General features: G+C 41.5%; 1 protein-coding gene across 1 annotated transcript; it reads left to right on the top strand.

The window, feature by feature from the left end:
• The first annotated feature begins 5,820 nt into the window (after positions 1 to 5,820).
• Positions 5,821 to 14,132, top strand: LOC127447087 (inhibin beta B chain-like). The gene is made up of 2 exons (XM_051708610.1): positions 5,821 to 6,747; positions 11,939 to 14,132. Exons 1-2 carry the CDS (start codon positions 6,351 to 6,353, stop codon positions 12,718 to 12,720), a joined length of 1,179 nt encoding a protein of 392 aa, XP_051564570.1. The 5' UTR covers positions 5,821 to 6,350; the 3' UTR covers positions 12,721 to 14,132.
• Positions 14,133 to 16,565: the final 2,433 nt, after the last annotated feature.

Here is a 16,565-nt window from a genome sequence, read left to right on the forward strand (position 1 = left end):
CCTCGAATGCAAACCACAGGAAGGGTCTATGTTGAGGAAGGATCGAGACGTGAAAGTACGCATCCTTCTGGTCTACTGCCGCGAACCAATCTTGATGCCGGACACTCGCTAGAATGCGTCTTTGCGTCAGCATCTTGAACGGGAGTCTGTGTAAAGCCCGGTTCAGTACTCGTAGGTCCAAGATTGGCCGCAACCCACCGCCTTTTTTCGGTACAATGAAGTAGGGACTGTAAAACCCTTTCTTCATCTCGGCTGGAGGGACAGGTTCTATCGCGTCCTTCCATAGGAGGGTAGCGATCTCCACGCAAGGTAGCAGCGTTTTCTTCTTTCACCAAGGTGAAGTGGACACCGCTGAACCTGGGCGGATGCCCGGCGAAGTGAATCGCGCAGCCGAGATGGACGGTCCGGACCAGCCCTCGTGACGGACTGGAAGGCGCAAGCCATGCGTCCAAGTTCCGCGCAAGGGGGACCAAAGGGACAACGTCATCGGATGTACCGGCAGGTGAGGCCTCGCGGTGGGGCGGAGCTCGAGGTTCCACACCATGTCATGGCCGTGCTGAGTCCATAGACATCGAAGCACTTACCTGGCTCCTTGTGACCACCCCCGGAACAGCCTGGGACGGGGGAGGAAGAGGCCTGTCCTCGTAACCCGTGGAGACTGTCACATCGGGGGCAGATTTGTGCCACAGCTGGGCGCTCAGGGTGGGAGACCACCGCTGGAGCACCAACCTGCCAAATGGAGTGGTGGACGGTGGTTGTGATGCCAGCCGTACACACCGGATACGTGACCCAGGGAACAAGGAAACCACTCTTGCTGAGCTCTTGAGTACTGCAGCCACTTGGGCATGCAGCGCAATTAAATGCAAAAGGTAACAAAAAGATGAAGATCTGCTTACCAGCTCCAGAGCAGCGGGTTTCGTTGTCCCTGGGTCGCCCGTCTCAAGGGCGCTTTGAAGCCTTTCACGGGTTCTGGGCGGCCGCGAGGCAGGTGGCGTCTGCTTCCTGCGGTGGGCTCCACGCTGGGGCCAGGCCGAAGGGGCGGGCTGTGGCAGAGCGGGTGCAGTCATCACAGGGGGACGCCCTTGGCGATGAGTAGACGGGGTGCGGGATCTTGAGCCGCGCCGGGGCAGGATATGCCGGCTAGCATCCATCTACTGCTCTACCATCGAGAACTGCTGGGCAAAGTCCTCGGTGTCGCCGAATAGGCCCACCTGGGAAATGGGGGCAGCAAGGAATCGTGTCTTGTCGGCCTCACCCATCTCGACCAGGTTGAGCCAAAGGTGGCGCTCCTGGACCACTAGTGTGGCCATCGTCCGCCCGAGAGACTGCACCGTGACCTCCATCGCTCGGAAAGCGAGGTCGGTCACCGAACGCAGTTCCTGCATCAATCCCGGGGCGGAACTACCCTCGTGCAGTTCCTTTAGCGCCTTGGCGGACTTGCAGGAGAGCCATGGCATGCAGGGCGGAGGCGGCTTGTCCAGCGGCACCGTAGACCTTGGCCGTCAGTGATGACGTAAACCTACAGGCCTTGGACAGGGGCTTTGGGCACCCGCGCCAGGTGGCAGCGCTCTGCGGGCGTAGGTGCACCGCGAGCGCCTTTATCCACCGGGGGATTGCCGAATAGCCCTTGGCTGCCCCACCATCGAGGGTAGTGAGAGCGGGGAAGCTGAAAAGATCGGGACCGGGCAGTAAAAAGTGCCTCCCGCGACCTTGTTAGCTCTTCATGCACTTCCGGGAAGAAAGGAACGGGGCGGGGCATAGCTTTGAGCGGCGCCGCGAGCCCAGGAACCAATCACCGAGCCGCGAGGGTTCAGGGAAGAGCAGTGAAATCCACTCTAACCGACGCTCGCGGCTGCCCGGGAAAGCATGTCGTCATCTCCGTATCATCCTGTGACTGGGCGATCGACCCCGAAGGGAGGAGCCCAGCTGAGGCTTCCGACTGGACGAGCCCGCTCTCTGATGCTGCGCTGGAAAGCTCATCACTTTCGCGGGCTCCGAATAAGAGGTCAAACTCGCCGTGAGACGAGCCGGCGGACTCACCCGGAAGCCCGATCGGGGCAGACGAGCGTGCTGGGGAATGGGAGGTCCGCGGGGGGATACCCGGCGGAGGCGGTCACATTGGGGTCCCCAAATTGCCCCCAGTGCTAGCCGTGCTAGCCTCAAACCCGTGGGTAAAAGGACCGAGGCGGGAGCCTCTGGGGTGGCTCACTTTCTTACGAAGGCAAGCCGCGACCGCAACGTTGCCATGGACATATTCTCGCAATGAGAACATGACCATCCACGAACGCTGTCTCCGCTTGAGCAGTGCCCAGACACGAAAGACAATGATCGTGACCGTTAGAAGGCGAGAGATAACGAGCACAACCAGGAATAACACACAATCGGAAAAGCATCTTTAAAAAGACGCGTCTTTAAAAAGACGTTCCGTGTGTGCGCTCTTTTAGAGAAATATATACTCTTTTAGAGGCGAAAAATGCTCTTTCAGAAAATATACTCTCTAGTTTTTCTGCCGAAGCACCCAGGGGCATTCTCTGCAGTGCACCAGTGTAGAGGAGGGAGAAGCCGCTGAATTGCGCCGTCAGATCCAGCAGAGGTGAATGAACAGTAGCATTCAGCTCAGTGAGAATAACCGTTCGGCTCCGAAGAGAAAATCTGAATGAGCGGTTGCATACCAGCTCCTTTTATACTCCTATGTTCGTGGGAGTGGCATGCAAATACCACTCGCCAATTTTCATTGGCCTTTTATCAAAGACCAGAGGTGTCTCGGGCTCCCAAGAGTGACCCCTAGTGTCACTACATCAACACCAACGTCGAGTGAGTGACAGATAGGGAACTGTAATAGGTAAAAAAATTAAAAGAATATTTTCACATCCAAATAATAAACCTAAAAATCTAAACAGTTAGGAATAGGCTGGGTCTTTTGATTACAAAATGATATACATATTGACCTGCAAATTTATCTTTCAGTACCACTTGAGGGCAACAAACTTTACCAGTCACACCCAAAACAAATATGACCTGTTGATACTTAACCATGCACATTAGAGTTTTTCTGAATTGCCAAAACACTAAACCCCATTCTCTGAACCACATGCTCAGTGGCCTAAACCCAATTGTCGAATCAATCACTCTTTTCACAGAACCTTAAACAAGTTCAGGTAGTTAGACACCATTTGCAAATCTCATCCACTCTTTTTGCAAAACTCTAAACATATTCTCACTCACTGAAACACATTTCGCACTGTGATGCACTTGTGCTGCAAAGCGGTAAAAACGGCCGACAAAAGTTAAACACAACTACAAAACAATTGTCATCGTTTACACACAATGACTCAAATTTATTCACACTTGTTTCTCATGATGTGATCAAACCAATTATACAAAATACACGAAGCACGAAGACGTGATGCTGAGGCAGAATGAATCTCTAAATTACTTTGATTTTGCAGTTGCACAACATTTTTGAGTGCACTGTAATGTGCTTTTCATTTAGAGTTTTCTTTGGGCTTTTGCATTTGGGCTACTGTAGTTTGTGCAAGTGCTGTTCAAAATCAGGACATTCAATGCTGTATTGCAGTACTTACTGTATACAATATATTCACTGTACTAAGTTGTGATTCCTAAAATGTGTTTACTATGTAAAATAAAAAAAAATTTCCGGTAACTAGATGTCCTGGACACTGTGTTCTCCATTTTCTGATGTAGTGTCTAATGAATGCTCTGTAGTGTTTATATATTGACTGGCTGTGTGTATCATCTGAAAGCATTGTTTGATTTTGAGCACAGATGAAATGGTTTTGAGGCGATTTGTTTTATTTTATTTTTTTAAATTGAGTATATTAATGTCATCAACATGTAATATTTTCAACGTAATTCTTGACAGAGGAAAAATCTGAACTCAAATCTGTATGCTAATCAAATATTCAGTTTTGACCATAATCATGGTATATCATCAATACATGATAATCAACTTATCTTAACATTAAATCAGTCCACAGTTCTGGATCAGATGACATCCCAAAAGATTATGTAACTGGGTTAAATTTGAGATGTTGTTTGATAAGGTTTCACAGTGGAATAAATATGTGCACATAAAACATTGTGATTTTTATCAAAAAAGAAATAAAGACATTACAATTATTACAGTCATTATGAGGGGTGCTATATGTGATATTAAACTGTATAAAAATGGTAGTGAACTGAATTTCTTTGGGAATTAATTACAATAATGTGTTAGTTATTTTGATATATACGTATTAGGACAAACAGCATATTTATCTCCAAAAATCAGCATGACAGCTATATCAATAATAAATAGTTTGTAAATTAAAGGGATAGTTCACCCCAAAAATTGTATTCTCTCATAATTTACTCACCCTCATGCCATCCCAGATGTGTATGACTTTCTTGCTTCTTTTGAACACAAATGAAGATTTGTAGAAAAATATCTCAGCTCTGTAGGTTCATACAATGCAAGTGAATGGTGGCCAGAACTTTAAAGGTACAAAACGGTATAAAGGCAGCATAAAAGTAATCAGTGCGACTCCAGTGGTTAAATTATATCTTCAGAAGCAATAAGATACAGTCAGTGTGGGTGAGAAACAGATCAATATTTAAGGATATTTAACTCTGGACCCTTTTCACAGACCTGTTATGACACGTTTCTGCATTCTTTAACAACGTAAATGTAGCAAACTTTTTTATATTTCCAGTTTATAACATTGTGCTTTGTATTAAATTGCCCTGGAATACGTTTAAAAAAAAAAATCAATTTTCACAGCTGCGATGAGGCTTCTAAAACAGCTGCTAAAGGAGTGACAGAAAATTTGGCCTATTTCTCTTGTCATACTGCTGTTATCCAGCACTCTATATTTTTATCTTCTTTTGAAAAGCTGTGAAAGTGTAATCGTTGATTTCTTCTTTTGCTGTTGGATAAAACAGGTAAGCAAAACTTACATTTGCTGTGGTCTCGTATTCACCGCCATTCAAGTGTAACCTGCTATGAGTCTACTTCCACTCTCTCACCCGGATATGTGAAAGGGGTCCATAAATCTTCACTTTCACTTTCTTTGGTTTTTGGCTATTCACATTCTTATCGCCACCTACTGGGCAGAGAGGAGAATTTATATTAAAAAAGGACTTAAATATTGATCTGTTTCTCACCCACACCTATAATATCACTTCTGAATGTATGTATTTAAACTGGAGTCATATGGATTAGATTTATGCTGCCTTTATATGCTTCAAAGTTCTGGCCAATACCTTCGTTTGTGTTCAGCAGAAGAGAGAATGTCATACACATCTGGAATGGCATGAGGGTGCGTTATGACGAAAAAAGTTTCATTTTTGGGTGAACTAACCCTTTAATGTAGCTAATAATTTTGTATATGCAACAGAAAGAAAGAAAGAAAGTCCACTTACAGAAAGTGTAAGTATTTTTGTGAAGCGATAGATGGCGCCATAACATTGAAGAAAAAATAAAGTCGGCAGTGCCATCCTATCAGTGGCAATCAATGTGTAGTCTTGCAAACAAAGCGACACCTGAGAGCATTTCTTGTTCGCAAAAAGGGTCTCGAGCCTTGCAAAGTACAAATGAAAGAAAAACAATTATGTTAAATGTTTATTAGGTTTCATATCAAAATGCAGTGGTCATGCTGACTGGCTGTATTGTGTTCTTTTTGGACTGATGATGCGGGTCTGTGAGCGTAACCTGTTTTAGCTCATAATCTCGCGTCCAGTTGGTTGAACGTCCCACGTGGTTTGAAGAATAAAAAAGTTTCAGCGCTAGGTGGTTCAGCGTCGTGATTACACGAGAGAAAAGTCCAAAGGACGACATCCTTACAGTGGCTGCAGCAATACGAGAAGAGAGGAGCAAGGGCAGACAGCGCTTTACCTGCTATTCGATGGGAAGATAAATTGTGAAATTTAAGTATGGACACCTTAGATTTTGTCATCAAACAAGAAGACTTCTTTGACTACACTGAACTTTAAAGGAATACCTGGCTTTTCTTTTCTTTTTCAGTGAAAGGTTACTAAGTATTAGCAACTGGTTTAATTTGTTTGATTTGTTTGGATCCTTCACACAGCCTACGCGTCAGCTATAATTTGTCAGATATCTCGGGAAAGAGGAGATGCTTTCGCGTTTTTAACCGCCGTCAATTAAGACTAAAGTTGTATTTTCAAGACTAAACCTCATTATTACTCCATATGTTTATAGCACACTTTCTGTGAACGTCTCACAAAATGACTGAGAGCATGATGATGAATGGACATCTATCAAAGGAGGTTGTTGGAAGAATACTTTTGTCCTGTTTATAGGTCATATTGTCCAAAAATTGTTTGGTTGTTGTATGGACACGCTATTTATTAAAATGAGTATTTACATCTGCACTGTAATCTGTTTAATGGCTTGCATACTCGCAGTTCAGTGTGCTGTGGGAGCTGAGACAGTGTCTCAAAAGTCTCAGTGCGTCTCATGTGGACTCGGGCATCCGGATGAGTCGGCACGAATGGACACAGACTTTCTGGAGGCGGTCAAAAGGCACATATTAAACCGGCTGCAAATGAGAGAAAGACCAAATATCACTCATCCCATTCCCAAAGCTGCCATGGTTACGGCACTGCGCAAACTTCACGCTGGCAAAGTGAGGGAGGACGGGAGGGTTGAAATTCCTAACTTAGATGGACATGCTGCCTACAACGACGTGCAAGAAGAAACGTCGGAAATAATCAGTTTCGCCGAGTCAGGTTTGTAAAAGAACTGGGTTTAATAGTTTAATGACTTTACTTTTAATAAGGTGTGGATCCTTGATCTTATGTTTATGAGTAACTGAAGCAATTAGAATAACATGACCCTCTGTTGACATATAAATATATATGCTGACAGAAAATAATGACTAGGTTTTCAGATTATGACCTTTACTAGCTGGGTGTTGGGGCAATTAAAATCCTAGAACATCCAGAGAGCATCACTAGCTCAGCAATCAAAATATTACATGTAATTCATTAATAATAGGACAAGAACATTTTCACGCCCTTTTCTTTATTAAACAATACAGCTTTGTTCTTCTTAATGCCCTTTGTATAAGGAACATATGTTTTCTTGAAGTAACATACAGTAACATAATTACCCATTAGTGCCAAGGCAAAGAGATGAAGTCCTGGATCATTTCTTGCACTGTAATGGAACCAGGTCATCAATTATAGGCCTAAAGTTAAGTTTATTTAGGATAATATATTTAGTTTCTAAAGTACAGCTCATGTAGGAGAATATATGGATCTTGTTTGGCGTAGAAAACCCAACGAAAATAGACTGCGCATTCTTAATGCTCTCATTGAACTAGGGCTGCAACTAACGATTATTTTGATAATGGATTAATCTAACGATTATTAGTATGATTAATCGACTGTTCCGCAATTATTGCAACAATTAATCATTAGCTCTTAACCAATTATTCAGCTTGTGATGTGCTTACTATCAATAAAGTGGATAAAATCATCTTTTAAAAATACCTCTAAATGACATTCACTGAATTAAAGGGAAAAAAATACTTTTTATTAAGTTTAATTCAGTAAAGAAATTCACTGCAAAAACTCCTATTGTTATCAAGTGTTTTTGTCTTTTTCCCATTTAAAATGGTCTAAAAATCTTTAAAACAAGATACATTTACTTGAGAAGCAACATAAAAGATATTTAGACTTGCTTTAAGAGAATGTATCTTAAATATAAATGTATTTTGTTTATAAGTGTATTTTTTCACTTGGTTATACTTCTGCGAGTGAAGACAAAATATACTTATATTCAAGATCTATTCTCTAAAAGCAAGTCTAAATATCTTATATGCTGCTTCTCAGGTGAATGCATCTTTTTTTAAAGGATTTTTAGATATTTAAAATATTTATATTTGTAATATTATATTCAACATTCTCAGATAACATTTTTTCTTCTTCTGCAGTATAGCTGCTAAAGAAAATGTATGTTGTTTTAAATGAGTTTTAGATATTTAAATTGGTAAACAAGCCAAAAAAAAAATAAAGAAAAAAAAAAAAAGAAAACTCTCTTATTACTAAAGCTGTGTATTGCCAATTTTCTTCACGATAATAAATGCTCAGTGACACATATATTTTGTTTCAATAAATCGCGAACTATCACGTTATAATCTAGCTGCAGCAAGCGCGCGAGAATCCACGCTACAGAGTGTGCCTCAGCCGGGTGCAGTTTCAGTCTCTTCCCCCTTAGATCGGGACATTCGCAAAACTCAGAGAGGAGGCGCTGACTGCACAGAGAAATGCCAGTTTCGGAGTTTGTAGTTATTTACATGATCTGCTTCCGTATTATTTGAACTTTAATAAAGCTATAACGCATTAAATATAACTGCATTTAAGATGTAACACCGGGGTTTTTTTTAAAGACGCTCCACATGCAAGTTTTGCTTTAGCGGAGCGGCAGGTCCAGCTCCACTTATTTCATGAGGAGAGTGCTTCTGTATTGACTTATTTTGTTTTATAATTATAATTATAATTATAATTCCCTCATACTTTGTGATCTACATCACCTGAAGCTTTTTTGGAAAGTTTAGAGTGCATCTGGACTGTAAGCTGTGTAATTCTTCCCCTTCTCAGTCAGGCGCAAACTACAGTGCTGCTCTCCCACGCCATCATTAGAGTTTAATGTGATCTCATGTTACGTTAAATGAGATCAAACGACTATTCGACAACGAACATATGTGTCGACATTTTTTTTATTGTCTACGTTAACGTTGACTAATCGTTTCAGCCCAACAATGTCCAGCTGTCATTTGCATGAGCTTAGAAATACAACTGTTTTTGTTATATGGACAACTGTTGGATAAATGGATAGCTGATATGCAGTTATAAAAATGTTTCATTATTATTATTATTATTATTATTATTATTATTATTATTATTATCCTTTCCTTCTATTCGAGTAGAACCATATGCACACATCAGGGATGGAGCGTAAAGCTTGTAAAACCGTCGTCTTTATCTTTCAGTCGCGCACAGTATGCAGCACAGTTAGCTTGGACATTATTCGAACTTGCTCCAATAAGAATGATCTGAACACACTCATGACAGCGTAACAAAAGGGTAGCAATTACTTAGAGAGTACTGTGCGTACTTGCTAAATCCAATGTCAACATGGGGAACAAAAACAACAATAGAAAACAAAAGAAATCACTCAGAATAATGCATGAGACATTTGAGTCGTTGTGGGTGACGGAGGCTGGGGTGGGGGATGGTATTCTTATATCCTACTCTGAAAATGTATTTAAAATATCAAAGCTTCATCAGGCCTCTAAGCAGTGTCCCTTATTATTCATGACACATTTGAACCATTGAGCAGCAGCAGTGCATCATGGAACTGGCTTCTATTCCTGCTCTCCAAACCCCCATCTGCCTCAAGGCCAGCTGGTGCTAACCCCTTAAATGGAGGCTGCCAGCCAAGGCATGGCATTACGACAACTCCAGATGTGTTCTGCTTATAGGTACATGCTCTACTGCTGAGCAAAAAGTGGAAATGGTGAAGTATAGTCAGATGCAATGTGCAAATCACTGAAGCTGCAGGTAATTGTTTTGCCTCACGTGTTGCATGCTCATCCCTTCTCACTCTGTTATGCTGAAGGATCGTAAGCCAGAAGGTGGCTCTGATCTTGCTCCATGCTTTATTAGAGCATTAAGGAAAGGGCTGCCAAGGTACAGGAGAGGACAGCTGCCAATTTCAGGTTTCTATTGATACTGTCCTATGGGCCATTTCAGAAGTATTTAGTGTCCCGTAGCCACAGGAGCGGAGCGGTAGATGCTAACTTCTCATTTGTCAGCATAGCCATTCGGACCCGCTGAACTCTTCAGGACCACTTCAGTGCAGGGTATTAAGACTTCATTATTAGACATTATTCAGGGTGGCACAGTGTCCATGAGGTCAAAGAGCCAAATTGATCTCTTTAGAAATTCTTTGTTTTTTGACATTTGATCCAAGGAAAGAAACTAGAGCCTATAGTGTTAACTGATTGGCAGGCAGTCAAAATCTAATCAGGCAGCATGACATGGTCATGATCTTCGACAAGCAGTGCACATTAAGCATTTAAAGCATGAGAGCAACCTATAGTTAACCAGTGAAACAAACCTGATACATATTTTGTCCACGTGCCCATGCTGTGTCTGAGATTAATTGAGTAATACATGTGGTAATTTGCTAACTATATTGTGAATATCCAGAAAGTAGCATGTACTGTATCACAAGTAAAATCATGTTTAACTGCCAGTGATTTAAATGCCTAGGAAGTGGCTTGCTTGAATGACATTATATATCTATCTATTATAGAGTCTACTATCTATTATAGAGTTTAGATATGTTCTCACCATCTCTTTTCAACACTGATATTTGGGAGAGAACTTTGGATGAGGTGTGAGAGTATTTATAAATGAATCTTTAGGTTTCCTATAAAGCTAGAAAGGCAATGCAGTGTCCATCTGTGGTCCATCTAAAAATAAAGTGTATATAACAAGTTTTGGCCTAGATAGTGGATTATGTAGTCACAACTCAGAGTGCAAAGTGGACAGTGCCTTGCCCTATGTGAATAAATTAACTTTGAGCAGGAGCTGTTGAGACAGGCTCTGGAACATTTGTACACAAGGCCATGCAAGAATATTTGTTTCCAGAGGGCATTTAAAGGCAGTTAACAAGCTAAAAATGGTTCAGTTCAGCGAACGTGTTCATAGTACATACTTGTTCACACCTAACACATCTCCAGGGCTTGATTCTCTGTCACTGATAAACTTTGACTATGAGTGTGCACTGTGGGATAGCAAAGGGCTTGGTTCTTTACAAAATGAGTTTTGACAGCCCTGCTGAAAAGACCACCTTTGCTTGTCACCAGCATATGTTGTGTTTTAGCTACTGGTCAACCAGCATAAGATGTTGGGCCAACCAGCTTCAACAAAAAAGCCATGCTGGTCTATCAACTTCATCAGCTAGGGATTGCTGGTGAATGGTCTAGTTGATCCACCAGCACCAGCCTGCATAAAATAAATTAATGCTGGTCTAAGCTGGTCTTTTCAGCAGGGAGGACTATGGGCTTGAGGTCTGACTGTCAAATAAAGAAGCTATCTTATGTGGCAAGCTGTTGACATTAGACCAACCTAATCTGTTGGCAAACATTGTCATTTTACCATTCCAGAATGGTCCCATATTAAACAGCTCTGGTATTCAAGTCAGGATTACAGAGAATATGATTCATTTGCAACTTTTGGCATCAAATGAATTTCTTGAATTATCTGGGTGGTCAATGAAACCTTTAAAAGCAAATTACAAAAAATAAAAATAAAGCTTTGCATCTTGGACCTCACAAATCAATACAAAGTTGTATTTATAAAGTGGCTTGTGTCATGTAAATGGCCTTTATGTTACCTCATCATGCCTTTCGTTTGAAGGTCACACACTCAATGCTAGGCTGTGCCACAGCAGTCTCCTAATGCCTCTCACAGTGCATTGTGTTGTCAGTCTCTGAGGCTCCAGGAGCTCTGGGTTTTCACAGCAATCCCTGTGAACTCAATGAACCCCCTGGGGCAAGGACCACGTCCGACCCCCCTCCCCCTCCCTAACATCTTTAGCCCAAACCACGAGGCCAACTGGACTTAGGCCCAGAACGCTAATGTGGCACCCAGTCTATCTTGACAAGTTAGGAGCTTTTAATGTTATTGAAGACTGCTAACGAGGGGTATTCAGCTGTCATGTTAAATTCAGAAAAAAGAACAACGTCCATTATATACCTTAGGCATAAACAATCTGGATGCATAATTTTTTTGTTTTCAAGAAGTTGGAATGTTTTGCTTTCTTGCGCAAGTTTGCAGATGACTATGAGTCACTTCACAGAACATTTATTTGTGCATTAGCATTTTTTTTTTCTGTCCCCTACAGATGATGTGACTCCATCTAAGTCCAGCCTCTATTTCCTGATCTCCAATGAGGGGAATCAGAACCTCTACGTGTTGCAGGCAAATCTGTGGCTCTACTTCAAGCTGTTGCCAGGTGCTCAGGAGAAAGGACTGCGGCGAAAGGTTACGGTGAGAATGCACTACTATGAGCCTGGTGGGCAGAGTGTGCACTGGCCTATGCTGGAAAAACGAGTGGAGTTGAAACGCAGCGGATGGCACACCTTTCCTCTGTCTGAGGCAGTAAGGGAAATGTTGGGTAAAGGAGGTCGCCGACAGGACCTGGACATCCACTGTGAGGGCTGCGAGGCCGCAAACATTCTGCCCATCCTGGTGGACCCGAGCGACCCCTCACACCGACCCTTTCTGGTGGTCCGTGCCCAGCAGGCAGACGGTAAGCACCGTATTCGGAAGCGAGGCCTGGAGTGTGATGGCACCAATGGTGGTTTGTGCTGCAGACAGCAGTTTTACATTGACTTCCGACACATTGGCTGGAACGACTGGATCATCGCGCCAGCGGGGTACTATGGGAACTACTGTGAGGGCAGCTGCCCAGCTTATATGGCAGGTGTTCCAGGCTCTGCCTCCTCATTTCACACCGCAGTGGTGAACCAGTACCGCATGAGAGGCATGAGTCCTGGATCTGTCAATTCCTGTTGCATACCCACCAAACTCAGCACCATGTCCATGCTCTACTTTGACGATGAGTACAACATCATCAAACGTGATGTGCCTAACATGATAGTGGAGGAGTGTGGCTGTGCCTGAGATGTCTGCTGGACTGGAGTTTTCATGTTAGGACATGTAACAAAACAGTGACAGTCATATTTATGGTCTTTTTGTACCACATGCATATAGATTGTGTTATTATTTGTGCACTCACAAAATACAATCACACACGTGTGCGTGTGTGTGCATCAAGCAGTAGATCATCAGATATATGACTGGTCAGTACCTTCTAATGAGCATAAAGAATTTGGGATGACAGGGGAAAGGTAACACCAAATGGCTGATCTCTAGTTTGCCATTTCTAGACTTAAAAAAAAAATGGAGAGTGACATTTCCATCATTACCAGAGACAAACTGGTGTAACCCATTGACATAAGTACTTAGAAACAGTTTAAGCGGTTGTACAAGCACTGACATCTCAATGTTCCTTCTACTTCAGAACACCAGCACTTCAGCAGCTTCTTTAAGACTATATGACAAATCATTCCGACTGAGGTGGAGGTTTCAAAATCAGTGCATGTCATCATCCCAGTCATTCCCAGAGGCATTCCCAGAGTAATGACTCCAGTTGTCTATGGCATTGTTAAATATCAGTCGTGAGGCTTTTACTCAAACTGCAAGAACCTCTGGACAAAATTGTCTTGCAACTCAAACCACTTTCAAAACTGCTTTTGAATTCCAAACTTCACAGCTTCCTTCATTTGGTCACCTAAGTGGCTGACAATGCCCGCAGCAGTTTGCATTCTGTGGAGCGGCTGCCATTCTGTCCAGCTGGTTTACAGTGAGTACAGCACTTGCGGAAACTCTCAAAATGCACAATGTAAAGCACTTGCATATTGCAAAGCCTTCAAAAGGGTACATAGAAGTGGACCTACCCTTGCTCAAAGTCCTTTTAATATAAAGTGCCGCATGAACTATGCAATGTATAGTAATCCTGAATCATGTCAAACAAACTGAATTCTTTTTTCTGCTTGTCTTTAAGTCTCTGTTAATACTTGAAATGTGATCTTTCGCTTGCTTTCCAAAGCGGATGATTGTTAAGATGTTTGCACTGAAAAAGTTGCGGGATTAGTTAAAAGACAAAAAACTGCCATCGAAAATGTTATTTTTGTAGTAATAAACTGAATTTCATGAAAATGTATTGTACCTAATAATTGTACCAAAGAGGCCAGTATTTTAGATATTATAATATGGTGGCAATGCCATTCCAATATGTGTAAAATATTGTTTGATCTTTCTCAAGAGGCCTAATAATCAAGGTACAACATTATGGATTCCATGTGTAGCTCTGTCTCATTTTTTCTACCATGTACAGCAACACATTCTCTTCCTTGTCTTTAATTTCCTGTCTTCTATTTAATAAGAGTTATTTCTTAGCGGTTGTTACAATGTAATGTAGTTACACAGATGTAATCTCTGTACAGATTATGTAAAAAATAAAAATATTCTTTCTTAAATATTTTGTAACTTTAATATAAATTCTTTCTTTGCATCATTGTACTTTGAAATGTGAAGCAGCTGATATTAACTTAATATTAGAACCAGAACAGAAAATGCCTTAACCTTGGACTGATTCACTATATTGATCAACAATTTGGGATATTATTAGAATATAAAAATATACACTGGGTAATACCTTTCACACAAGTGTAATGATTGAGTTCTATGGTTTCTATATTTGTCATTCTTAGTATATTCTTAGTTCAGAGGTAAGAGAGCTCTCACTCCACAACATGTAGCCACAGAGACTGATTACATCAGAGTGGGTCCCATGGAAGCCTTACCAACGTTTACTGCCTTTTCTGAGCCCTAAAGGCATAGATGCAAAACAATCTGCACTAAAATACCTAAGCAAACAGAGAGCCTGCACACCTACCAACGGTCTAGTGCAACGCTGCAAAACAACATGTGTTTTCCCAAACATACCACATGACCCAAGGACATCAGTCAGATAATTACCTGAAGTGTACCTGTCTTGCATCTGTCAAGAGAGGGAGATAAAGTGGTGTGAAAAATTACATGTCTTTAGAAGTCATCTAAATAAATGACAGCACAAAATAAATGAGTCAATACTGACACCCACATGACAGGAAAAAATATTTTGATTTTATTGTCTTAGTTACCACATATACACTGATCAGCCACAACATTAAAACCACCTGCCTAATATTGTGTAGGTCCTCCTCGTGCCGCCAAAACAATGCCAACCCAAATATTTTGATTTGATTGTCTTAGTTACCATATATACACCGATCAGCCACAACATTAAAACCACCTGCCTAATATTGTGTAGGTCCCCCTTGTGCCGAGATGATGATGATGATGATGATATTCTTCTCAACACAATTGTACAGAGCGTTATCTGAGTTACCATAAACTTTGTCAGTTCGAACCAGTCTGGCCATTCTCTGTTGACCTCTTTCTTCAACAAGGCGTTTCCATCCGCAGAATTGCCGCTCACTGGATGTTTTTTGTTTTTGACACCATTCTGAGTAAATTCTAGAGACTGTTGTGCAAGAAAATTCCAGGAGATCAGCAGTTATAGAATCACTCAAACCAGCCCGTCTGACACCATCAATCATCCTTGCGATTATCTAATTAGCCAATCATGTGGCAGCACTGCAGTACATAAAATCAGGTAGATATAGGTCAGGAGATTCAGTTAATGTTCACATCAACCATCAGAATGGGGAAAAAATGTGACCTCAGTGATTTGGACCGTGGCATGATTGTTGGTGACAGATGGGCTGGTTTGAGTATTTCTGTAACTGCTGATCTCCTGGGATTTTCATGCACAACAGTCTCTCGAATTTACTGTGAATGGTGCCAAGAACAAAAACATCCAGTGAGTGTCATTTCTGTGGACGGAAATGGCTGGATGATAAAAGAGGTCAACAGAAAATGGCCAGACTGGTTCGAACTGACAAAGTCTACAGTAACTCAGATAATCGCTCTGTACAATTGTGGTGAGAAAAACAGCATCTCAGAATACTATTATGAGATGCGGGTTGGCGCTGTTTTGGCAGCACAAGGGGGACCTACACAATATTAGGCATATGGATTTAATGTTGTGGCTGATACCAATCACAGTATCTTGGTATGATATATATATATATATATATATATATATATATATATATATATATATATTTGTTTGAATATATGGGTGTTTGAGAGTGTTTATGATTGGGGAAAAACAGGAGACACATTCACAGAGAAATTGCAGTATGTAGAGAGCTACGGGCTGAGCTGTCTCATCATGTAGCAGAGTGTCAACGGTGCCGCCATGACTGCTGGAATGTTAATGACACCATAGCTATGCTGCAGGCAAACTCGTGAAGCCACACACACACTCATACACACACATACAAAAACACCTCAAACCATTCACATGACAAAACACAAACAATACAATCTGTAAACACCATCTGAGGTTAACAGGTGTCAAAAGATTTATGGTAACTAATTTGAATGTAAGATGACATATAGACATATAACACTTGGAATAGGTTGTAATAATATGGCCATTATTATAAAATAAAGATGCTTAGATTTCATCTAGGAAAAAGCCAGAGGAAAATTTAAATATGATAAAGGGTTAGTTTAAACCCTATGTTTTTCTTCTTCCATGGAACACAAATGGAGATTCTGCAGAATGTTAGGGACTTGAAGCCTCAGACACCATTTACTTTCAATGTATGGCAAAAGATGCTATGAAAGTAAACAGTGACTAATATTCTGCCAAACATCTCATTTTGTATTTCACAAAAAAAGCCATATAGCTTTGGAACAACATGAGGGTAAGGAAATTATAACAGATTTGTTCATTTTAGGTGAACTATCCCAAAAAAAATATTTATTTATTTATTATTTTTGGTAAATTT

The sequence above is a fragment of the Myxocyprinus asiaticus genome, chromosome 10 (genome assembly GCF_019703515.2).
Source record: "Myxocyprinus asiaticus isolate MX2 ecotype Aquarium Trade chromosome 10, UBuf_Myxa_2, whole genome shotgun sequence".
NCBI lineage: Eukaryota > Metazoa > Chordata > Actinopteri > Cypriniformes > Catostomidae > Myxocyprinus > Myxocyprinus asiaticus.

Bases quoted from the DNA above. Each gene is read 5' to 3' on its own strand.
- LOC127447087 (XM_051708610.1), top strand. From the start codon at position 6,351: ATGGACACGCTATTTATTAAAATGAGTATTTACATCTGCACTGTAATC. The intron at 6,748-11,938 runs GTTTGTAAAAGA...TGTCCCCTACAG, and splicing joins AATCAGTTTCGCCGAGTCAG to ATGATGTGACTCCATCTAAG.